We start from the raw sequence: 20,383 nt of genomic DNA on the forward strand, positions 1-20,383 counted from the left end.
AAAGTATTATTTAACACATATTTTATAGCTAAAAAATAACAAATTATTTACTATCTTAAAAAAGACATAATACAGGAGTCATATTTAACATCCGAGAAAAAATTTTCTCATTATCCAAATGCACAATTCTAATCAGTAATGTGCACAGCTATACAATGTGTTAGCTGAAAGAAAAAAAAACACTTGAGAATAATAATGGCAGATAGAGAAGGGGAAAAAAACGCCAATAAAATCTTAAAAGTATGACAAATTTAAAGTCATATGCATCATTGTCGATATAAAACCATTATCCACGACGCATTCCATGATAGCATTATGGATCATTATGATAAATATACATAAAACATCTTCAAATCACACTCTCGGTTTTAAATATTTCTTAACATCGTAAAGAATTTCAAACATAAGACTGTTTATGGCTAATCACCTCCCAACCTTTAAAAAAAAATTAAGATTTTTTATCTTTACCAAAAATAAACCAAAATCCAAACTTGACTCATTTTTCTTCAATCTTTTATGCTTTCCTTTTGAGCTGAAAAATTAACAATTGAGAAAAATAAAAAGTTAGAACAATATTTAAAAAATTGTAAAAAAAAAAAAAAAAAAAAAAAATTCTAGGTTCAATTTTTCTAGGTCAACAACTTTTTCAGGTTTTTAACTAAAAGTTTTGTTTTTATTGAGCATTCCCTGCTTTTCCATGCTAATTTGAAATCTGCTGAGTTCTCCCAGTTCCCTGTAACTTTTAGCAAAATACTATACTTTACAGCAGTTTTTAAGATAACTTTAGAAAAACACTGAGTGATTTCACACAAAACAGTCATACTATTTTCCATTTCAAAATAAGCTGGATCCTTAAAACCTGTTGTAGACCACTGACAATACTCAACTAAACTGAAAAAGATATTCATGGATTTAAAATCCTGAGATCTTAACTATTTTTAATTGTAAAATTGATATTTTTAAATAAAAATAGATATAAGACGTTTCATCAAAATGTTTGAGTTTCAATTAACTGCAAAATAGGAAGAGAATTAGATTAAGGAAGAGATTAAGAATTAGAATTTAATCAACAAACCAAAGTAATCTGCAAAACGGTCAAAGAATTTCCCCTCCACATATTTTGTGAAGTTAAAACATTTTATTTGTAAATAGCATTTTATTTTTAAACATAATTATTTAAACATATATTCTCATGAATTCAGAAAAAAAATCTCTACTTGTTAGGTCACATTTCCTAAAAATATAATGAGCATTTTAAAATAGCATTTACTATTATAATGTACTACTATTCAAAAACAGCATAGAAGGAGAAAAAATATGAAAAATTATAAATATAGAACCAATCGAATGTTTCAGTTTTATAACATGCATATTGTTTAAAATCAGTTATACATTGTGCTAAGTACTAACATCAATACACTGTGCTAAGTGAGCAAGCAGGGTTACCACTGAAATCTGGAGAAAAATAAATTCCCTGTGTTTTCCCTGTATATATTATACACAATATATTGAAAACTTAAGAAAAAAAAAATAAACACTGAACATACTTAAATAATGCTATTAGTAAATGAAATAGTTTAGTATAGTTAAAATATCTTTAAATATCTCATAGATCAAACTTTGAGTGGTCGAAATTTTCTAAAAGACGAAAATAAGAAACAAAATTCCTTGTTCGCAAAAAAAAAAAATTCAGAATTTCCTGCATTTTTCCCGTTAATTTAGGTGGTTTTTAAATTCCCTGTATTTTCCAGGTGTTCCTTATTCCCGCTGTGGAGTGGCAACCCTTGCAAGGAAAAAAAAATGATCTTGCAAATTACATTAAAAATGAAGAAAAAAAAGAGAAATAAACTAAGTAAAAAGATGACAAGCTTTAGGGTCATGTCAACTCAAGAAAGCAAATTTTCTGAAAGGTAAATTATGAAGATAATTTCAATCACAAGTGACTAAAAAGTAATATATTAAAAGTAGTATTTAACATATATCATACAGTATTTCAAATCATTGAAGAGTGGAGAAGAAAATAAAAGATACTTACCATTCCTTTATTTAAATTTTTGTTGATTTTACAAAATGCATGAGGTGGATTTTCATTCTAAAAAATAATTTAATTCTTAATATTTTTTTAAAAAATTTTAAATATATAAATCTAGGGGATAAAATAAAATATTTATCCTATTACAACATTAATGTTCTTATGGCATAAAAATTAGTAAATAATTCAAATTTACTTCAATTTAAGTTATGGAAATTCTGATAAAATGTACTAATTTCAATTTATAATTATACACACATTAATATTCACAACATAGTTTCTTAGTATATTTTTTTAATACAGGTTGAGTCTAAATTGTTTGGTTGATGGCTAAGAAAATAAGAAAAGTAACATAACTTAAGATGCAGGATTATACCTGTGGGAAATGGCTAAAAGCAAGAATTAGAATAGCCTGACAGGAGCGGTTGAAATGCTTGTTTGAGAAAACTAACATAAAATTGAAATTAACAGTGAATAAATAAGAAAAAATTTATTGGTTAACAGCCTCAGAAAATTTAGATTATGCAATGTTGGTCCAGGTGCGCCAAAAAGATGTCTAATAATAGAAAAATTGTTTTTACTTGGTTTAAATGTTTACAGGAAAGAAAGTAAACCACGCTTGGCTTATGACAAAGGAAATTGGATTTGGCGCTAAACATGTGTGGCATACCACACACATTTAAAATAAATAGCAGGAAAAAATAACCTTTAATCCCTTCCTTTTCGCTCCCATGAAAATGATGGGGTGGGTTTTGCCCTCTATTTCTTGCTCCCGTGAAATTCTCGGGTTGGAGTGTTCAATAGTAACATGCCAATAAGAATAAACTTATTCATTTCTTTTGCCCAGGAAAACATTTTATTTCTAATTTCACACACCAGATGGCAGTACCATGATATTTTTAAGATAATTGCAGATAGTTAGTTTATTTTAAACTAGATGTAGGAACTAATCAAATACGTGTATTTTGCAAAATAGGCACTTTTACAACCGTTTTCTTGAAAATTAAGCGATCGTTAAGAGGTTAACACAATAAAAAGCTATTTTTAACAAATTTTAACCATGTGTTTAAACTGATATCGGAAGCTCATTAAAAAGAGACAATAAAATCAAAATTAAATTACCTTATTTGCTAATATAATACATATATCTGTAACAACTAGTTGATTGCAGGGAGCATTTTCAGGTGCCCTCCGATATGTGATAAAAGTTTTTGAACCACTATTATTTACATTCGCTAAATGACCACCTGGTGTATTCAGGACCACTTCACTGTCAGCCATGACTTTCTCCTTTCCTTCATAAAGTACCCTGAATAAAGTTTAATCAAATTAATACAGCTGTAAACAATAAACAATCTTTATTTTTCAGAAATTAATAAAATAGATGTTTTGAGAAAGACAACTGCCCATTATTTTAACTTACTTGGGTACTACTTTGAAATTAAAGTTGCTTCTAAACATACCATCAAAATGTGCAAAGCATACCATTAAAATGCACTAAGCATACATCAAGCTATGCAAAGTTGTGTTGCTTCTAAATGACACAACTTTGCTAAATTGGTCCCTTTAAAATTAACAACTTACCTTAATTGATTTTCACAAAACTAAGTCACCCATCTCTCTCAGGAAAATATGCCAAAGCAGCTTTCAGTTGCCAGTAAGAACCCTACTTTAAATTGCTATTTTGTTAAAACATAAAAATTATTTTAAATAACTTAATATAATAGCTAATTAATGAAATTAAAATTGTGTATTAAACAATTAGCACTAAACAAATTAGCTTTCAAATTGCTATTAAGACCAAAAAAAATTAACATTTTAAATTAGGTGTTCTAAATTTTAATGAAGGTGGAGGGTCAATATTATTGGTTTACAAGAAAGATCGTATTTCATAGGTTCGAAAAAAAAGGAGGGAAAGCTGCTCCAAAGCTATCGTGAAAAATTGCTATGAATTTCGAAGCTGTTGTGAAACAAGTTTTGAATGTCGAGAGATAAAGATTTGTGATATATTAAGGATGTTCACTTGAGGTAGGTGGCAGGCAATGTAAAGGGTTAATGAGAATGCTCTCATTTTATTAGTTTTAGATATCGTCCGTGATCTTAAAAATCAATCAGAGACAATCAAAAATATAGGCTGAATATGTAATTAGCAATATTTACAAAAATATGGTTATATGGTATCTTCATATTTCAAGAGATTTTATCAGTCCAGAAAATTTGTAAATTTTTTTCAATAAGAAAGAAACTGAGTTGTAAAATAAGATGCAACTGCTGTATTAAACTGTATTCTCTGCAAATACAAGTCTTTTGTTGCTAGAATCAGGGGAGAAGAAAAGACTGTAAATAAGGTTTCTTTAAATGGAAACCAAACTGTAATAACAGGGCACGTAGCCAGATTTTTCAACAAAAAATAAACTCTTAAGTACTTTTTAAGCACTCAAAAAATTTTTTTAATCACTTTCCAAAAAAAAAATCTTAATCAGGATCTGTGTAGTAATCAAGTCAGTGCCGTAGCGAGCTTAACTCGCGCCCGGGGCACAATACCTTTTTAGCGCCCCCCCCCTCTCTCTCTCGAAAACCATCTAATATTATAAGTAAAATATACTCGCTAAGTAATAAATAAATTAAGTAAAATAAATAAAGTCATAGGCTCAAGCTAGGCATTAAATTTGAGACAAAAAATGTAGTTGAGAAAACAAGACTAGATTTTGAAATGTATATGATCATCTAGAATTAGTTCAAAAGATACCCATTATTTATTTTACATATTTATAAAGAAACATTTTAAAAACACGCAGTTTTAAAACAATAAAAAAGTAAATATTTATTATCTCTAAGGAGATACATATATTTAATAATATGATTAGAATACATTAATAAAACTAATTACTATGTATATATTTTCCGCTTTTGATGAAGCAAATTTATCAATAATATCATCAAAGTTGATCATTTCAAATTTTTCTCTTTCCACACTTAAAAATGCCAAGTCACTTAGGCGATCTTGTCCCATCGTTGATCGTAGATATGTCAAAATTAATTTTAATTTGCTGAATGGCCATTCGCAGCTAACAATTGATACTGAGAGAGTCAGGAGTATTTGAAGTGCCACTCTCAGGTTTGGAAAAACATCTTCTCCATACGGGATTATAATAGTAAGAGATTCTAATGGAGTTTTAAGTTCAATTTCTTTTCTACTGCGGAGTAACATTTTGCAGCCACATACTTCGATAAAGATTTCTATTCCATTGAAATCTGTATTATAAAACTCCCCCAAATTTTTAAAAAAAATTTTCAAGGTCGTTATCAACATTATCCTTGTTTAATAAATTTTCAACGTCTAGTAGAAATCCAAATTTGAAATTAAGATCACTTAATCGTGTAAATCCTGTATATATTTCTTGTTCGAGATGATCAAGAACGCTTTTCATAACGCGAGAAATTTCACTTTCTGCGGAAAGACTGACATCTCTAGCCAATTCTCCGGGCATTTTGCGGCGTCTTCTTACACGTATTGTTGCATCATAATCCCATTTTTCACAAATAGACTTCGCTTTTTCTATTTCCTCTTCACAGAGCTTGTCTCGAATTTCGGCTAGTTCTGTCGCCAATGATTCAAGATCATGGAACGCTTCTCTAAAATTCATTCTAGGATCCTGTAATCTGAGCTGCACATGATCATTCCTCCCTAGGATTTCATATCAGAAATGAACTGAAGTTATGAAACTAAAAGTTAGTATATTTCGCAACAGAATTGGAGCACCCTGCAAATATTTGGAGATAATATATGTAACCACACAGCGTAGATGCCATAAGGAAGTGCTGACAGACACAGGTCGAGTCAGCCCTGCCATTAGAAAAGACGTGTCATTTATATTATTAATATATTATTACAGTTTGATTAGTGTTCCTTTTTATTTACGAATTAACATTTATTATATTTCACTGGCACTAAATTTAAAATATATTTTCCAGAAATAAATTATAATAAAAATAAAAATTATCCAACGATTTTGTTTTGTTGACCATTTGGCGCCCCTTTGTGAGTAGCGCCCGGGGCATGATGCCCTCCCTTGCTCCCCCCTCACTACGCCACTGAATCAAGTGTCCCCCCCCCCTGCCCAATCGTTTAAAGTTCTTAATTTATTAACATAAAATCAATAAAATTCAAAAACTTTACATAATCATGATAAAATAACTAGTTTCTGATAAATATTGCAGATGTAATTGCGAAAATCATGCATTTTTTGAATTTAGAACGACAATCGATACGGCAACGAAAAAAACTCTTTAAAAGATAAAAAAAAATTAAGCACTTTTTACAAACCCAGAATAAAAAAAAGCACCTTAAAAAAATTAAATAAAAAATAAGCACCCTGTTCACATTTTAAGAGATTTCAGACAGTCCAGAAAATTATTACATTTATTTTTTAATAAGAAAAAAACTGAGTTGTAAAATAGGATGCAGCTGCTATAATAAACTGTATTGCCTGCAAATTCAAGGTTTTTGCTGCTAGAATCGGGGAAAAAGATCGCAATGAAGTTTTTTTTAAAAATGGAAACTAAACTGTAATAAATAACACAATCTAAAAATTGCACTCACCCCACATCCACGAGAGGGGGTTTATCTCTACCCCGGCGGAAACAGAAAAAGATGTTTGGACTGCGCAGACTTCCATGGTTTAAATCAGCAGGAAAACCAAGAGGAGTGCATTCAATGCAAGTATAACCTTTTGGCACTGTTTCTCCCTGGCTACGTATAATAACGGTCACATCAGTTATGGGCAGCAAAGATTGTGTAGATTTGGGACTGTTTCCATCACGAGAAAACTCTTCGAGGGGTGAAGCATTGTCTAGAAGACCTGCAACTACAAAGTAGTCGGCTACTCTTTTATCCTCCATTCTTCAAAATTCAGCATCCTTGACACCCTGCAATAAAGTTCACCTTTATTGGTATTTGGCAGAAGAAGGTTGGTCTAATTTCAAAATAAAACATAAATATCTTCACAAAACAAAACAAACAATTGTAAAATAATTTTAACAGATAAAAAAAAAAAAATTTTTTAAAAGGAAAAGCGATTTGTTTGCTTTCATAGAAAGTGTCAGGAAAATACATGAACCTGGATATGGGACTCTGTATTAATTAATGTTTTAATAAATAATTATTTTATTATCAGCTATTTAACAAAAGGAACAACACTCTGTATCAATTAATGATTTTTAATAAATAATAATTTTATTATCAGCTATTTAACAAAATGAACAACACAGATTATTTTTTTTAAAAAATTAAAAATTTCAATTTTAAGGTTTTTATATATTAAAATGCGCTGTTGTGCCACAGGCCCCTGGTTCGATCCTGGGGCCGAACAAGGTTGACTCAGCCTTTCATCCCTTCAGTGGGTCGATAAATGAGTACCAAGCATGCTAAGGAACTAAACACTGGGGGTTCCGCGTCGGCTGACCACCTGACCGGAACATCTGCTCCTGCACACCAGAGCCCAAGATCAAGAAAACTGAGATGGGCACAGTAGGCCTTGGCCCTCTATGGGCTGTCGTGCCAGAGTTTAGTTTTTATAAATTAAAATTATATTTTTTTCAACAAATTATTTTTAAAAAAAAATTAGCCTTGCAGTATACTTTATAGAATGTCACTAAAAACTGAATAAAATAACATAAAATTTAATGACCTTGGACAAATAGTTTTCAAATTTCAAAGTTCTAAATAATTTGTTTAAGTTTTCAAAGTTCTAAATAATTGACTTTGAATAATTAATGCGCTACATGCAGGATTTCATAATTGTTGTCAGTTGTTTATTTTTAGTTTTATTACTGATAAAAGTTTCTAAAAATAATGTTTTCATGTTAACTCTTTATAAGAACTACTTCACATGCTCTGAACATCATTTTTTTCTTTTCTTCTTCTCAATAGAGAATGAACTTCAGAGTTAAACCAATGAATGGTTCAATAATGATGAAAATGATCAGGAAATAGAACATTTTAATGATAAAGAAATTTTTGATAGAGTTATGGTAGCTGAAGAAAGCTAAGAAGATCAAACTAAGGAAAAAATAAGTCACGATACAGCACAAATTGAAGGACTAATTCAATACATAGAAGAGCAATATGATGCAACACTTTGCAGATTTTTTAGCAAATAAAGAAGTGTTTCAACAACACCAAGAAACAAAAAAAGCAGATAGACTTTTTCATATGTAAATTAAAAAACAATGTAAAAGAAGAAAATGTGTAGAAAACTGCTAACCAAAAATATGTAATAGATATTTTTTTATTTATTTTATAACCGTCCCTGAACAGCGGACCAAATTTTTTGGGCTTACGACTACTAATGCTCAACTCTGTAACCCTGTAATTGTGAACCTGATCCATCCAGAAGACAAGGGAACTCCTGGATCAAGTATAGGGAGATATTTGCCTTTGTGGAGGACTTTTCGGTGGAGCTAACCCGCACTTGTGCCACATGGAGAGGAAAACCACGAAAACCTCCCATGGTTAGCCTGACGGCAAGGAGACTCTAACCCAGGATCCGTCTACCACAGGGACAAGGGAACTCCTTGATCAAGTATTGGGAGATATTTGCCTTTGTGGAGGACTTTTCAGTGGAGCTAACCCGCACTTGTGCCACATGGAGAGGAAAACCACGAAAACCTCCCATGGTTAGCCTGACGGCAAGGAGACTAACCCAGGATCCGTCTACCACAGAGGATATTTTACATCAGCAGTGTAGTCGGTGCAAGCAGGATGCGGTATTCGTATCGACCAGCCACGGCTAGGATTCGAACCTGGTTCACCTCATTGGAAGGCATACGCAATAATAGATATTAAAATTTATCATTTATAATTGTAAAAAAAAATTATGTGTGTTTCTTTTAAGCGTTTTGCGGATTATCCGCAAATTCCCTTATTTGCTCTTCGTGGATAAGCAGGGTTTACTGTGATTATAAACAACTACTAGAACAGAATTGACAAAAGAAAAAAGTACTGAAATAGGAATATTAATTTTAGTAAAGATTAAGAGCAATGTAGACCTCTTTTAACCCCTTCCTCCTCGCTCCCGTGAAAATGACGGGGTGAGGTTTCGCCCTCTATTTCTCGCTCCTGTGATATTTCCGGCTGGAGTGTTCAGTAGTAACGCACCAATAAGAACAAAAATAATTCATTTCTTTTGCCAGGAAAACATTTTATTTCTCATTTTACACACCAGATGGCAGTACCAGGATATTTTTAAGGTAATTGTAGATAATTTATTTCAAACTAGATGTAGGAAGGAAACTCAGTACTACTGTCCAGATTGTGACGATCGCCTCTGTATCTCATGCTTTGAAATTTATCACATAAGAAAGAATTACTAATCTTTATTTATATTATACGTAAGTTTAATAAAAAAAAACTTAATGTTCAAAACATATATTTTTTTAATTTTCCTTGCTTGCTGGAAAACCAACATTATGTCATAGTAACCCTGAATGTTGGTTTTTCCTAAAAATTTTATTTAAAGTTTCATGCTGAAAACAAATCAAAAATGAATATATATACATTGTTAATACACATATTTTTAGATAATTTTCAGGGATAAAAAAAAATTGGCACTTTTAAGACCATTTTCCTGAAAATTAACAGATTGTTAAGGGGTTAAATTAATTTTTAAACTTAAAGGGAATGATGGCATAAATATTTATCAAGTTATTTTCTGAAATATATTTAATTCCTAACTGATATCTTTAAAATAATACTTGATAGATCAAGGATTCATAAAGTTTATCTTTCTTACTTATTTGTATAAATAAAAATTAGAGAAAAATCAGATTCTTTAAAAACTCATGAAATTTTTCATATTATCCTTTACAAGACATATTTTTATTATAAATCTCAAGATATTTTAATTTAAAGAAATATTTAATTGAATCTCAATGTTGTAAATTTAATTAAAAATTTGGAACAATATTAATAATAAATATTTTAAAATTGAAAACAGTATAAAAGATCTTAATAAATTTAACTCAGTCATATTTAATCACTTTTAAACAATAACTACCACTTGTTTAATTATACAATTTGTCTTGTACTCTAAAGTTCAAGTAGTGTTTTGCTCATAGTTTGCAAAATAATTCATTAATACAAAAAAGGAAATTTTAAGTTGAAAATGAAATTTTAAAATTTCACTAAAATAATGATTTTATAATAAAAATGATTTTTATTGTTTCGAATAAGATGCAAAAAAAAAATTATTTAAGCAAAATATCAAATGATTTTAAACTTATTTTAAAAAAACATTTATTTTAAATAAAATAGTTTTATAGTTGTATTCTTTTTTTAAAATTTATATATGAAATTTCTAGTTTAATCTTATCATTTATATTAAATTTTTGGGATTATTAGAAACAAATGAATTTAAGACATTTTAAACTCATTCCTTGTGCTCATTCATTTTTTCTATTTAATTTTTTACTTCATTTTATCTATTCATTTTTTCATATCATTTTTTTTTCCTAAGACAATGTTTTACTGTTGTCTTAAAAAAAAAAAAAATTCTTGAAAAGAGCTTAAACTTCACTTAAATCATTTAACATAAAGTCTACTTCGTGATATTGCAAAATGCAAACCTTATTACAATACTTTTTAATGCGACAATGCAGCTCATCAACTGGGTATTTATAGTTTTTTGAAATATTTTTTCTGGAATTGATATATTTTAAGTTTTAATGTTTATTTTTGAAAAGTTACATAATTTTCAGAACTATGAGCAAAACAAATGATGGTTACATGCTTTAAAAGGGGCAAAAAATTATAAAAACCCTGATTTGGGGTAGGGTGACTTGGGGTAATTCCTGATCAAAAAATGCAAACATCGATTTTGTGAAAAAACTATTCAAGATAGAATTTAATATTTTCTGGAAATTTGAGGCTATATGAGATGAGTCCTATGCTACCTTCTTTTGTTTGAAAATCTAATTAGAATTTAAAAGATTTTAAATTTTTAGTGATCAGGAATTACCCCTTCTCCTGATCAATTCTGGGGTAAATCCTGATCATTTCTGGGGTAATTACTGATCACCAGTTTTTACAGTAAATGGGCTGTTTAAAAATAAATATACAATGGTAATTAACAAATAAGACATTAAGATCAAACAAATAAATCAAAAAGATATGTTTAAGCAGCTAATAAAACTGTTTATTTAAAATCAGGAATAAAGATTAACACTTCAGCTCTGGCATCAGCTCTCACACTGAAATTTTCATTTTCAATCATTAAAAGAAATTCACTATTTTTGCTTTCTAGAAGCTTAGTATCCTTTTTAAGCTTATAATTTCTCACCATATTTATATTAGGTTAATTTATCAACTTAAAAATTATTCTAACAATGTACACACATAAATTTAAGATAGAAGCAAGGTAAGACAAGCTAGAAATGGTGCATATCAGAACACATTTTTCTTGTATACAGTTAAAAACAAATTTTGTGATTATAGTTAAAATATATTTTATAGTTGTTCCACTTAATAAATATGAACTGTTATTTAAGAAAAGACAATTGACTATTTATTAGCTATTTTTTATACTATTTATAAGAAGAAATGACAATGATCAGGAATTACCCCAGTGATTAATAATTACCCCATCTGTAGGGGGCAACATTTGATATAGTTTCCTATAATCAATTATAATGTTTACAGTAGATGTGAAATAATTAAGCAAAAGCCTACACTATTTTTATATCAAAGAAAAAGAAAGTAACTCAAAATATTTGTTATTAAGAGAAGGAAGGGGATCTTTGCAGAAATGTGCACATTTTGAAACCCATCTTTGAAATTGAAAATACAGAAAGCAATTTAAAAGATACTTATTTTGTTAGATTAAATAAAAAACTATTTTTAAGCAAATGTAGATATACTTTAGTAAAGTGAACAAGCATTCTTGTCCATGTCTCAAATTTAAAAAAAATATATAATTTTTTTAAATAAAACTTAGGTGATCATTATTTACCCCAGAAACAGAGTGATCGTGAATTACCCCGGGTCACCCTATTTACCAAAGGTAGGGATAAATACCTTTTTATAAATACCTTACCTACCAAGTATACCGACTGGGCTTACCTACTGTGTAAACCCCACCCACATCTGTAAACATAAACAACAGAGGAAATATAGTAAGTCAGTTCAACTATTCGTCTACGTAGACGATATCGCTATTGTGACCCGGACCTCTTAAACAAGCCTTTATGGTATTAAAACAAAAGGCAAAGACCATGAATTTAATAGTGTCTGAGAGAGTCTGGCTTGCAGGCCCCTGGGCCCATGTCCAAGAGGTCGTGGAATCGATCCCCGCCGGCCGAAGACTCTCCACATAGTAAATGGTAAGTGATGCACATTAAATCTGTCGGGGTCACAAAGTCTTCCAAGTTCCCATAATTAATCAATACCTCTGGGGGCAGTGATCCAGGAGCTCCCTTGTCTTCTGGATTGGGATCAAAATTACAAGGATATGAAGTTGAACATTGGTAGTCGTAAACCCGGAATTGGGTCAGCTGTTCAACGACAGTTATAAAATAAAAACGAATTTAATAGAGCTGTGGTGGCTCAAAGTATAGAGTGTTTGCCTTGCAATGAGATGAACCGGGTTCGAATCACAGCAATGGCTGGTCAATACGAATCCACATCCGGTTTGCACCGACCACAGTGCTGATGTGAAATATTCTTAGTGGTAGGCGTATCATGGATTAGAGTCTCTTTGACATCATGCTAACCATGGGAGGTTTTTATGGTCTTATCTATATAACGCAAGTGTGAGTTAGTTCCATCAAAAAGTCCTCCACAAAGGCAAATTTCTCCCAATACTTGACCCAGGAACTCCCTCCCTTGTCTTCTGGGTTGGGTTCCAAATTACAAGGTTACGGAGTGGAACATTAGTAGTCGTACGTAAACCCAAAAATTGGGTTGGCTGTTCAACGGTGTTTATAAAATAAAACAAAATTAATTTAATGGTAAATAATAAAAAATAAAAAAACAAGTATATTCAATGCTTAAATTCATCAGATCTCCAATTTAATCATTTAGAAATAAAGGAATACAAGTTTTAAAAGTGAATTGCAACAATTATTTAGGAGCAGAATTTAACAATAACAATGACCTAACTACAGAAATACATAAACAAATCACAAATGCGAATAGATGTTTTCACAGTCTGAAAAAATATATGAGATACAGCTTTCTAAAATTAAGAACTAAATTACTTTTGTATAAAAAGTCTTATAACACTTGTCTTGACTTATGCTTCTGAGACCTGAGCATTGCCTTCGAAAGACGAGAAGACTATTACAATTTTTGAAAGAAGGGTATTAAGGAATATCTGTGGTGGAATTCAGGTAAACGGTTCATAGAGAAGAACTAACTTAGAGCGGTATAAAATCTCAAGAAAGCCTGATATTGTCAAGTAAATAAAAATACAAAGACTAAAATACGCTAGACCAAAACAGAGAGAAAATATTTTTATCAAAACCTATCGGAATAAGACAAAGAGGACAACCACATCTTAGGTGGATTGACAGTGTTGACAAAAGGACAAGAACACTCTAGCCTGGTCGGTAATATGCTGGGCCCGTGTCCAAGAGTTCGATCCCAGGCGGCCGAAGACTACCCATGTAGTAAACGGTGACTCGATGCACATTAAATCTGTCTAGTCACAAAGTCCTCCATGTTCCCATAACAAATCAATACCTCTGGGGCTAGTGATCCAGGAGTTTCTTGTCTTCTGGATTGGTTCAAAATTACAAGGCTACGGAGTTGAACATTAGTAGTCGTAAACCCGAAAATTGGGTCGGCTGTTCAACGATGGATATAAGATATAAAAGGTGGCTGTTTTGTAGGAGTGACTGTAAAGTGAGGTTTCACTGTACTTAATATATTATTTTTAAATAAGTAGAAACTATATAGCAACAATCAAAAGAAGAAGAAAAAATTACTCAATTTCTAGAAGAATTGAAATAACTACAGTTTTTGAAATGTAATACCAAAAATCTAATTTTATATTTATACATAGAACTGTTAATATAACATCAAACTATAATAAAACTACGAAATTAACAAATTAGATACTAAACATACTTACTACTAAAAAAAAACACATTCTGAATCAAATAAACATAAACTTTTAAGCATGAACACTCAAACCAACTTATAAATAATATGATATACAGATTTTTAAAATATTGTGTAAAACTAAACAAAATATGAATCTTACTTTTTTAAAAATAAAAAAAAATCAATTTGACTAACTTATAATTTTATAATACTATATCAAATTTAAGATATTCTTATAATACTTAAACAATTGTATTTCTTCTTTTTATTTTCTAATTTTCTGGAAGAAATACAAGTTTAGCTTTTTCTTAAAGTAACTAGTAGTACTTCCAGCAGACCTTTAGTTTATGTGCAATGATCTGTATTTCAATTATATTCTTTTAATAAAAGTAAAGTTTCCAGATATTTTTGGTTCAGTCTAAATTTGTCCCTTAATTTGTATAAATATATTAGTATATTAATTTTAATCCTTATACATAACATATAATGTGCTAGTTAAAATGTGAATAATATTTACACTATTTATATCTTATTACGGCTTTATAAATTGTTAAAACAAGTCAAAAACTGACACATATCAAAACGTTGACAGCCATGAAAGAACTATTTTTACTTTTTCCTACATATGAGAAGTCAAAGAAAGAGTAAGATCTCAAACAACTAATGACAGATGTAACACTTTATATTTATTGTAGAGGAAACTATAAAGTACACGAAATACCTTAAATTTATTTAATCAGATGATAGAATCTCATGTAAGTTTACGAAGAGTTCGAAGAAAGGGAAAACAATTATTAATGTGGTATCGTAATTAAAAATCTTTAATAAGATAGTTTAACATTTCACGCCAATATATCCTATTACAACAACAAAAGCTTTAAAAATTCAAAAATTCTAAGACTATAAAAAGTATTAAAAGAGGGGCGATTAATTAAATAATATGCCGACAACCTGTAATATTTCTAGAAGCTCGCAAGAGGAAATAGTAAACATGAGTCATTGTTTATAAATCTTCAATATTTAATTTAAAGAGTAACTAACTTACTTTATTCAATGCAGACTAACTAATTTACAAGCTTTGAGAGATAATTCATTTCATTACACACTAGTAAGTAATTTTAAGATAACTTATACCTATAATTACAAGAAATACTCTCACTCACTCATATAAAATTAGTTTTCCTTCCCCTTCAACTTAAAACTGTAAATAAAAAACGCCATTGACAACTACAACAACGCCATCTGTTGAATCATATAATTATAGATCAAGGCAAGACGCAAAAACATTACCTACTTCAACTTTTACTCAATGAATGATTGAGCTAAGCCATGGATGTTGAAGCGATAATCTAGTCTCCATGAGTTAAGCACTGTTAGCTCTTCTTTGTAGTATTAAAAAAGCAGAAAGGCAGAATTACTCATAGTAAATATCTATTCATGTAAAGTATTGTTTCCTTAATAAAGAATTTTTAAAACAGAATAAACATGTTTTGCGTTATATTTAAAAGAAAACCACGAAATTTTTTTTCCTTTTTTTTGCAAACGTATCATCCTTGACAGCTCTTCTAAGTTATGCAATTTTTAACTCAACTCGGAAATCAAAGTAACTCGCTATTAAGGTAGAGGAGTAAAATAATAGTTATAAAAGTTATTTAAATAACTTATTTTATTTGAAATGAAAGAAATCAAGTTTCACTCAGAGAAAAATCGCGAAAATGTTTTTCAGATCTCTTCACTGAAATCGGATTCCAGCTAAATTTTTACTATCGTAATAGTCATCTTTTATAACTAATCAACTATTACTATCATCCTTGATTGACCACCTTTGTGAATATAACAAAATACTCTTCTTATTTTTGTTATTCAGCCCAACTCTGAAATCAAAGTAACTCACAATTTAAGCATCGGAGTAAAATCATATTTATGAAAATGATTAAAATAGATTATTTTATTTAAAATTAAATTTATAAAAATCAGATCCTGCGTTACAGGAAAAGGAAAACCATGAAAATGCTTTAAGATATCATTTGTTGATTGGCAGCCTATCATCTTTGTTCAACTCTGAAATCAAAGTACCTCACAAAATAAGTATCAGGGGAAAATCCTCTCTATGAAAGCAAAGAAAATAGATTATTTTATTTAAAATTAAATTAAAATAGTCAGATCTAGCAGAAAGACAGACTATCATTTTAGTGAATGTTATGAAATGTTCTTATTTTTGTAATTTTAATGTTACAAAGAAATAAAAGTCACTCACAATTTACGTAACGGAGTAAAACCATATTAATAGAAGTCATTAAAATGACAAAATACACAAGTGGGCGACCTTTGTGCTAAAATGCAAACTAAAGTAAGCAACGTTAAAGAGCACAAAAATATTTATAAAATACAGATAGCTGCTTCGGATGCTCAAAGGGCATTTTCTGTGCACTGATGAAGCTTGCCCTTGAACATCCGAAACAGCTGTCTGTATTTTATAAATATTTTTGTTTTCTTTAACGTTGTTTGCCTTAGTTTGCATTCAAATGACTTTATTTATTTAAAATTAAATTAAAATATTCAGATTTTGCTTTACACGCAAAGGAAAACCACAAAAATGTTTTTCAGATTACATGATGGAACTAAGGATCCCAGGTTAATGCTCATAATCGCAATGAAATAACTCTTTATAATTAATCATTTTTTTAAAATCATCTTTGAGGTATAATAAATGTTGTGAAACGCTCTTCGTATTTTTGTAATTTTTTACACAACTCAGGTGTCTAAATAACTTCTAATTTAGATATCAGAATAAAATCATCCTTATGAAAGACTTTTCGAATGAAAATAATCAGAATTTATGTTTCGCACAAATGAAAACCACAAAAATGCTTTAACAACAGCCTGACAATTATGAGAATCTACCTCGAAGATTCTTAGCAATTTTCAATTTATTTTTTTTTTTTTTTTTCTTATGAAATTTAATGTTCTGAGCAGCTTAGATTACTAACAAAAATGCATTTTTGTTAGTGAAAATGCAAAAGTGCGCAAAATAAAGAACATGTTCTTTATTTTGTTTTCATGTTCTTTATTTTGTTAACATGTCCTTTATTCTGTTTTTTTTTCCTTCATTCTAGTAATTTTTTTAAAGCCCCCAAATTGTGTGCCTTTTCTTAATATTTTATTTCAAGTATTTGAATTGTTACGAATTTTGGATTTTTCTGACACAGAGTTTTCAATCATTATTAAGCATTTTATTTTTCAAAAATCAAATAATGAACAAATTAAATGCAGCTGCTATTCGCGATCGCAACGATCTATAGGGGGCGTTGTTGTATGAGACGAATTCCTGCGATTTCTATCTGTCATACAGTCATTCAGTTACTCTGGAGACGTCTTTAATGCAGCATGTAGCATTGTAACGCTCCTTCTTTATTGTGTCCCGCAGTGGACTGATCGTTAAGACACGGTTCCCAGCAGATCACCGAAGTCAAGCATCACTGACTACGGTCAGTGTGCGGGTGGGTGACCACTTGGATCAGTCTGCGTAGGGACCGAGGGTGTGCGGTATGGGTCCTCGTTAAACTGTGCTACCGTAAAGTGCTCGACTTCACGCGCAGGTCGTCGGGCTACTGAAGCGGGGGTGCCATCCCCTCCGCAGAGGATCAAAATTGTGATGGCATGTCTTCGGATCATCCTCCGGGATGTTTTCCAGACCGTCGCCAATAGCCCATTGTGCAGCTCTAGTGCGACGTAAATTAACAACAACAACAACCTTCTTTATGGTGGCTAATTAAATTTAAAAAAGAAAAATGTTTGAAAACAAAATGGTATCCCTTTTTTTTAGAGAAGGAACATCCAAAACACATCGGAAAATATTTCTAAATAAACAGAAAAAAATATGTATTCTCTTATTAGAGTTAAAACCTAATGCATGAGAAATAGTTTTACTAAATTTAATGATTTAACATGAAGGGCATATTTAAACTTTACATTCCATAGTTTTAAGAATCATATTACTTCAAACATTAAAATAAGCAAAAAGTATACATAAGCCTCATAATTTTATATAATTTAATTTCGTAAAAAAAGTTTTTTAAGAAAAATTTTTATCAAATATTTTTAAGTTTTAATAAAAATCATTATTAAAAACTAAAAATCGTGAAATAAAGAATGCTTACAAAACAAACAAAAAAACTTTTAAAAAATCTAGAAATTCCTCACGTTAAAATAAAAAACTTTCATGTTTTTTTTTTTTTTTTTTTTTTTTTTTTTTTTTTTTTTTTTAAAATTCATAATCGGACGTAGAAAACCATTCTATAAAAAACTATCATCAAATAGGAAAAAAAATTATTTACAAGTAAAAAATTTTTTTTATAAATTATAACACTTACCTGCTTTATAAATCCGGAGAATTCCAATATGATATGTTCTTCGATTTTTGACACAATTTTTTAGTGCTACGAAAGTGCGTCTTTGGGATTTGCCAAAAACAGAACAAGATGCAATATTATTTTTCCAGGAGCGAAATATTTTACCAAAAAATCGAAAGTGTACCCATTCTTATGACATGAAACTTTGTTATGGTAAACGTACGTTTTGGAAATTTAATTTCATTTGGAATATTATTTATTAGAATTCATATGGCGACAGCATCAGGTGAATGAAAATAGAGATTGTTTTGAATCTATGTTAAACTCTATATCGACCCATTTTCCACCGAAATCCGATTAACTACTTTGATTTTAAATAAAGTGTTTTGATTTTAAATAAAGAGTTTTATTTTATGATTTGTCACAAAAATTTTAGGTGTAGATTGGCGGCAATTAAAAACCACCAAATCTGTAGTTTCGGTGGCGTTAATACGTAAGTACCGAATTTTGATTCCATACTTTTCTGAATCATATATATGATAATATTACTTCATAATATTACTTCAAAAATTAGAATATGCAAGAAGTATAGATAAACACATAATGTTATACTATTTAATTTTTCAAAAAAATTATTTTAGTAACAATTTTTATCAAAAAATTATGAACTAAAAGACCTAAAATAAAGAATTCTTAGGATAAAAAAAACGATTTTAAAAATTCCTCATATTAAAATAAAAAACTTCCATATTGTTTCTTTCTTTATTCTAGTAGTTCTTAGGTAACGAATAATTCCATTCATTAAAAAAAAAAACATTCTGTAGAGAACTATCATCAAATAAGAAAAAAGAAATTATCTCTACAAGCAAATTTTTTATTATTAAAGTCATAACACTTACCTGATTTATAAAATCCGGAGAATTTCAAAATGATATGTTCTTTGTTTGAAAACTTTATTCTCAAATATTATATACATAGTTGATCCCTTCATTACTTTTAGATAACATGCCACACAGCAAAATTTTATAATTGTAAGATCTCGATATGAATTTTAATATGCAGCTTGAAAACAGAATAGCTGAATTTTAGTTGAAACTATTCTTTCGAAAATAAAAAATACTTACCAAGAAAGCGATAAAAATTTATTAATAATCAGCACAAATGATACTATTTCATGTAATACGGACAGAGCCGGATTATACCTTTCGTAGGCCCTAGGCCAGCGGTCGGCAAACTTATCAGCCAAAGAGCCAAATATGATAAGAGACAACAATTTTTAAAAAAGTTAGGAGCCAAATCTGCTTGTTTAGTAAACTTTTATTACATTAAATAAGTAGTACATTAAATAAAATTAAATTTCATACTTAATAAATATTTATTAATGCGAACAATGTGCTTGCATCTCCTTGGAAAGTTTGAGTAAGTCAGGTTTGTATGTTGTTTTTAATTTTAAGCCAATTTGTACCCCCACTACTTTAGAAAAAGTATGCGCGCATGCTTGTGGTACCTTTGTATCACACCGGAGGACGCCGAAAACATACGAACAATTTAAGCCGGTAGCTTGTACATGGTTTGCGTTTACGTTTACGAAAATTAATAAAATTAAACTCGATGTTCGTTACGTATTTTTACAACAATATAAAATTCTAATTACCTATCTATCTTTTAACTTAAACAAAAAATTATATATGTTCTCGATTTATAGAAGAATTTTAATTTATCAAAATAAGATGTAATTTTTTTCTTACTAAGTTTTTTTAATGGAAATATTATTGCGCCTTCCGTGGATATTTGTGCCAGAGCCGCACTTAAGGAGCCAAAGAGCCACATGCGGCTCCGGAGCCGCACTCTGCCGACCACTGCCCTAGGCACAGAGCCGGATTATACCTTTCGTAGGCC

At 29.9% G+C, this 20,383-nt stretch overlaps 1 protein-coding gene across 5 annotated transcripts in view; it reads right to left on the minus strand.

Moving 5' to 3' along the window:
* Crag (DENN domain-containing protein Crag) overlaps nt 1-15,423 on the minus strand; it is an 85,159-nt gene extending 69,736 nt beyond the window's left edge. Inside the window, exons 1-4 of one of the 5 annotated variants that reach the window (XM_087168465.1) lie at nt 15,296-15,423; nt 6,636-6,961; nt 3,155-3,341; nt 2,036-2,092 (exon numbers count right to left, since the gene is read on the minus strand). In XM_087168465.1, coding sequence (XP_087024591.1) covers nt 2,036-2,092; nt 3,155-3,341; nt 6,636-6,934 — 543 coding nt within the window. In that variant the 5' untranslated portion in view covers nt 6,935-6,961; nt 15,296-15,423. Of the gene's footprint in view, nt 1-2,035; nt 2,093-3,154; nt 3,342-6,635; nt 7,009-15,177 lie in introns of all 5 variants that reach the window. The other 4 variants (XM_087168463.1, XM_087168466.1, XM_087168464.1 and 1 more) reach the window with 4 other exon arrangements.
* Nucleotides 15,424-20,383: the final 4,960 nt, after the last annotated feature.

Source organism: Parasteatoda tepidariorum, chromosome 7 (genome assembly GCF_982258835.1).
Source record: "Parasteatoda tepidariorum strain Cologne lab strain chromosome 7, Ptep-v5.0, whole genome shotgun sequence".
NCBI classification, from domain to species: domain Eukaryota; kingdom Metazoa; phylum Arthropoda; class Arachnida; order Araneae; family Theridiidae; genus Parasteatoda; species Parasteatoda tepidariorum.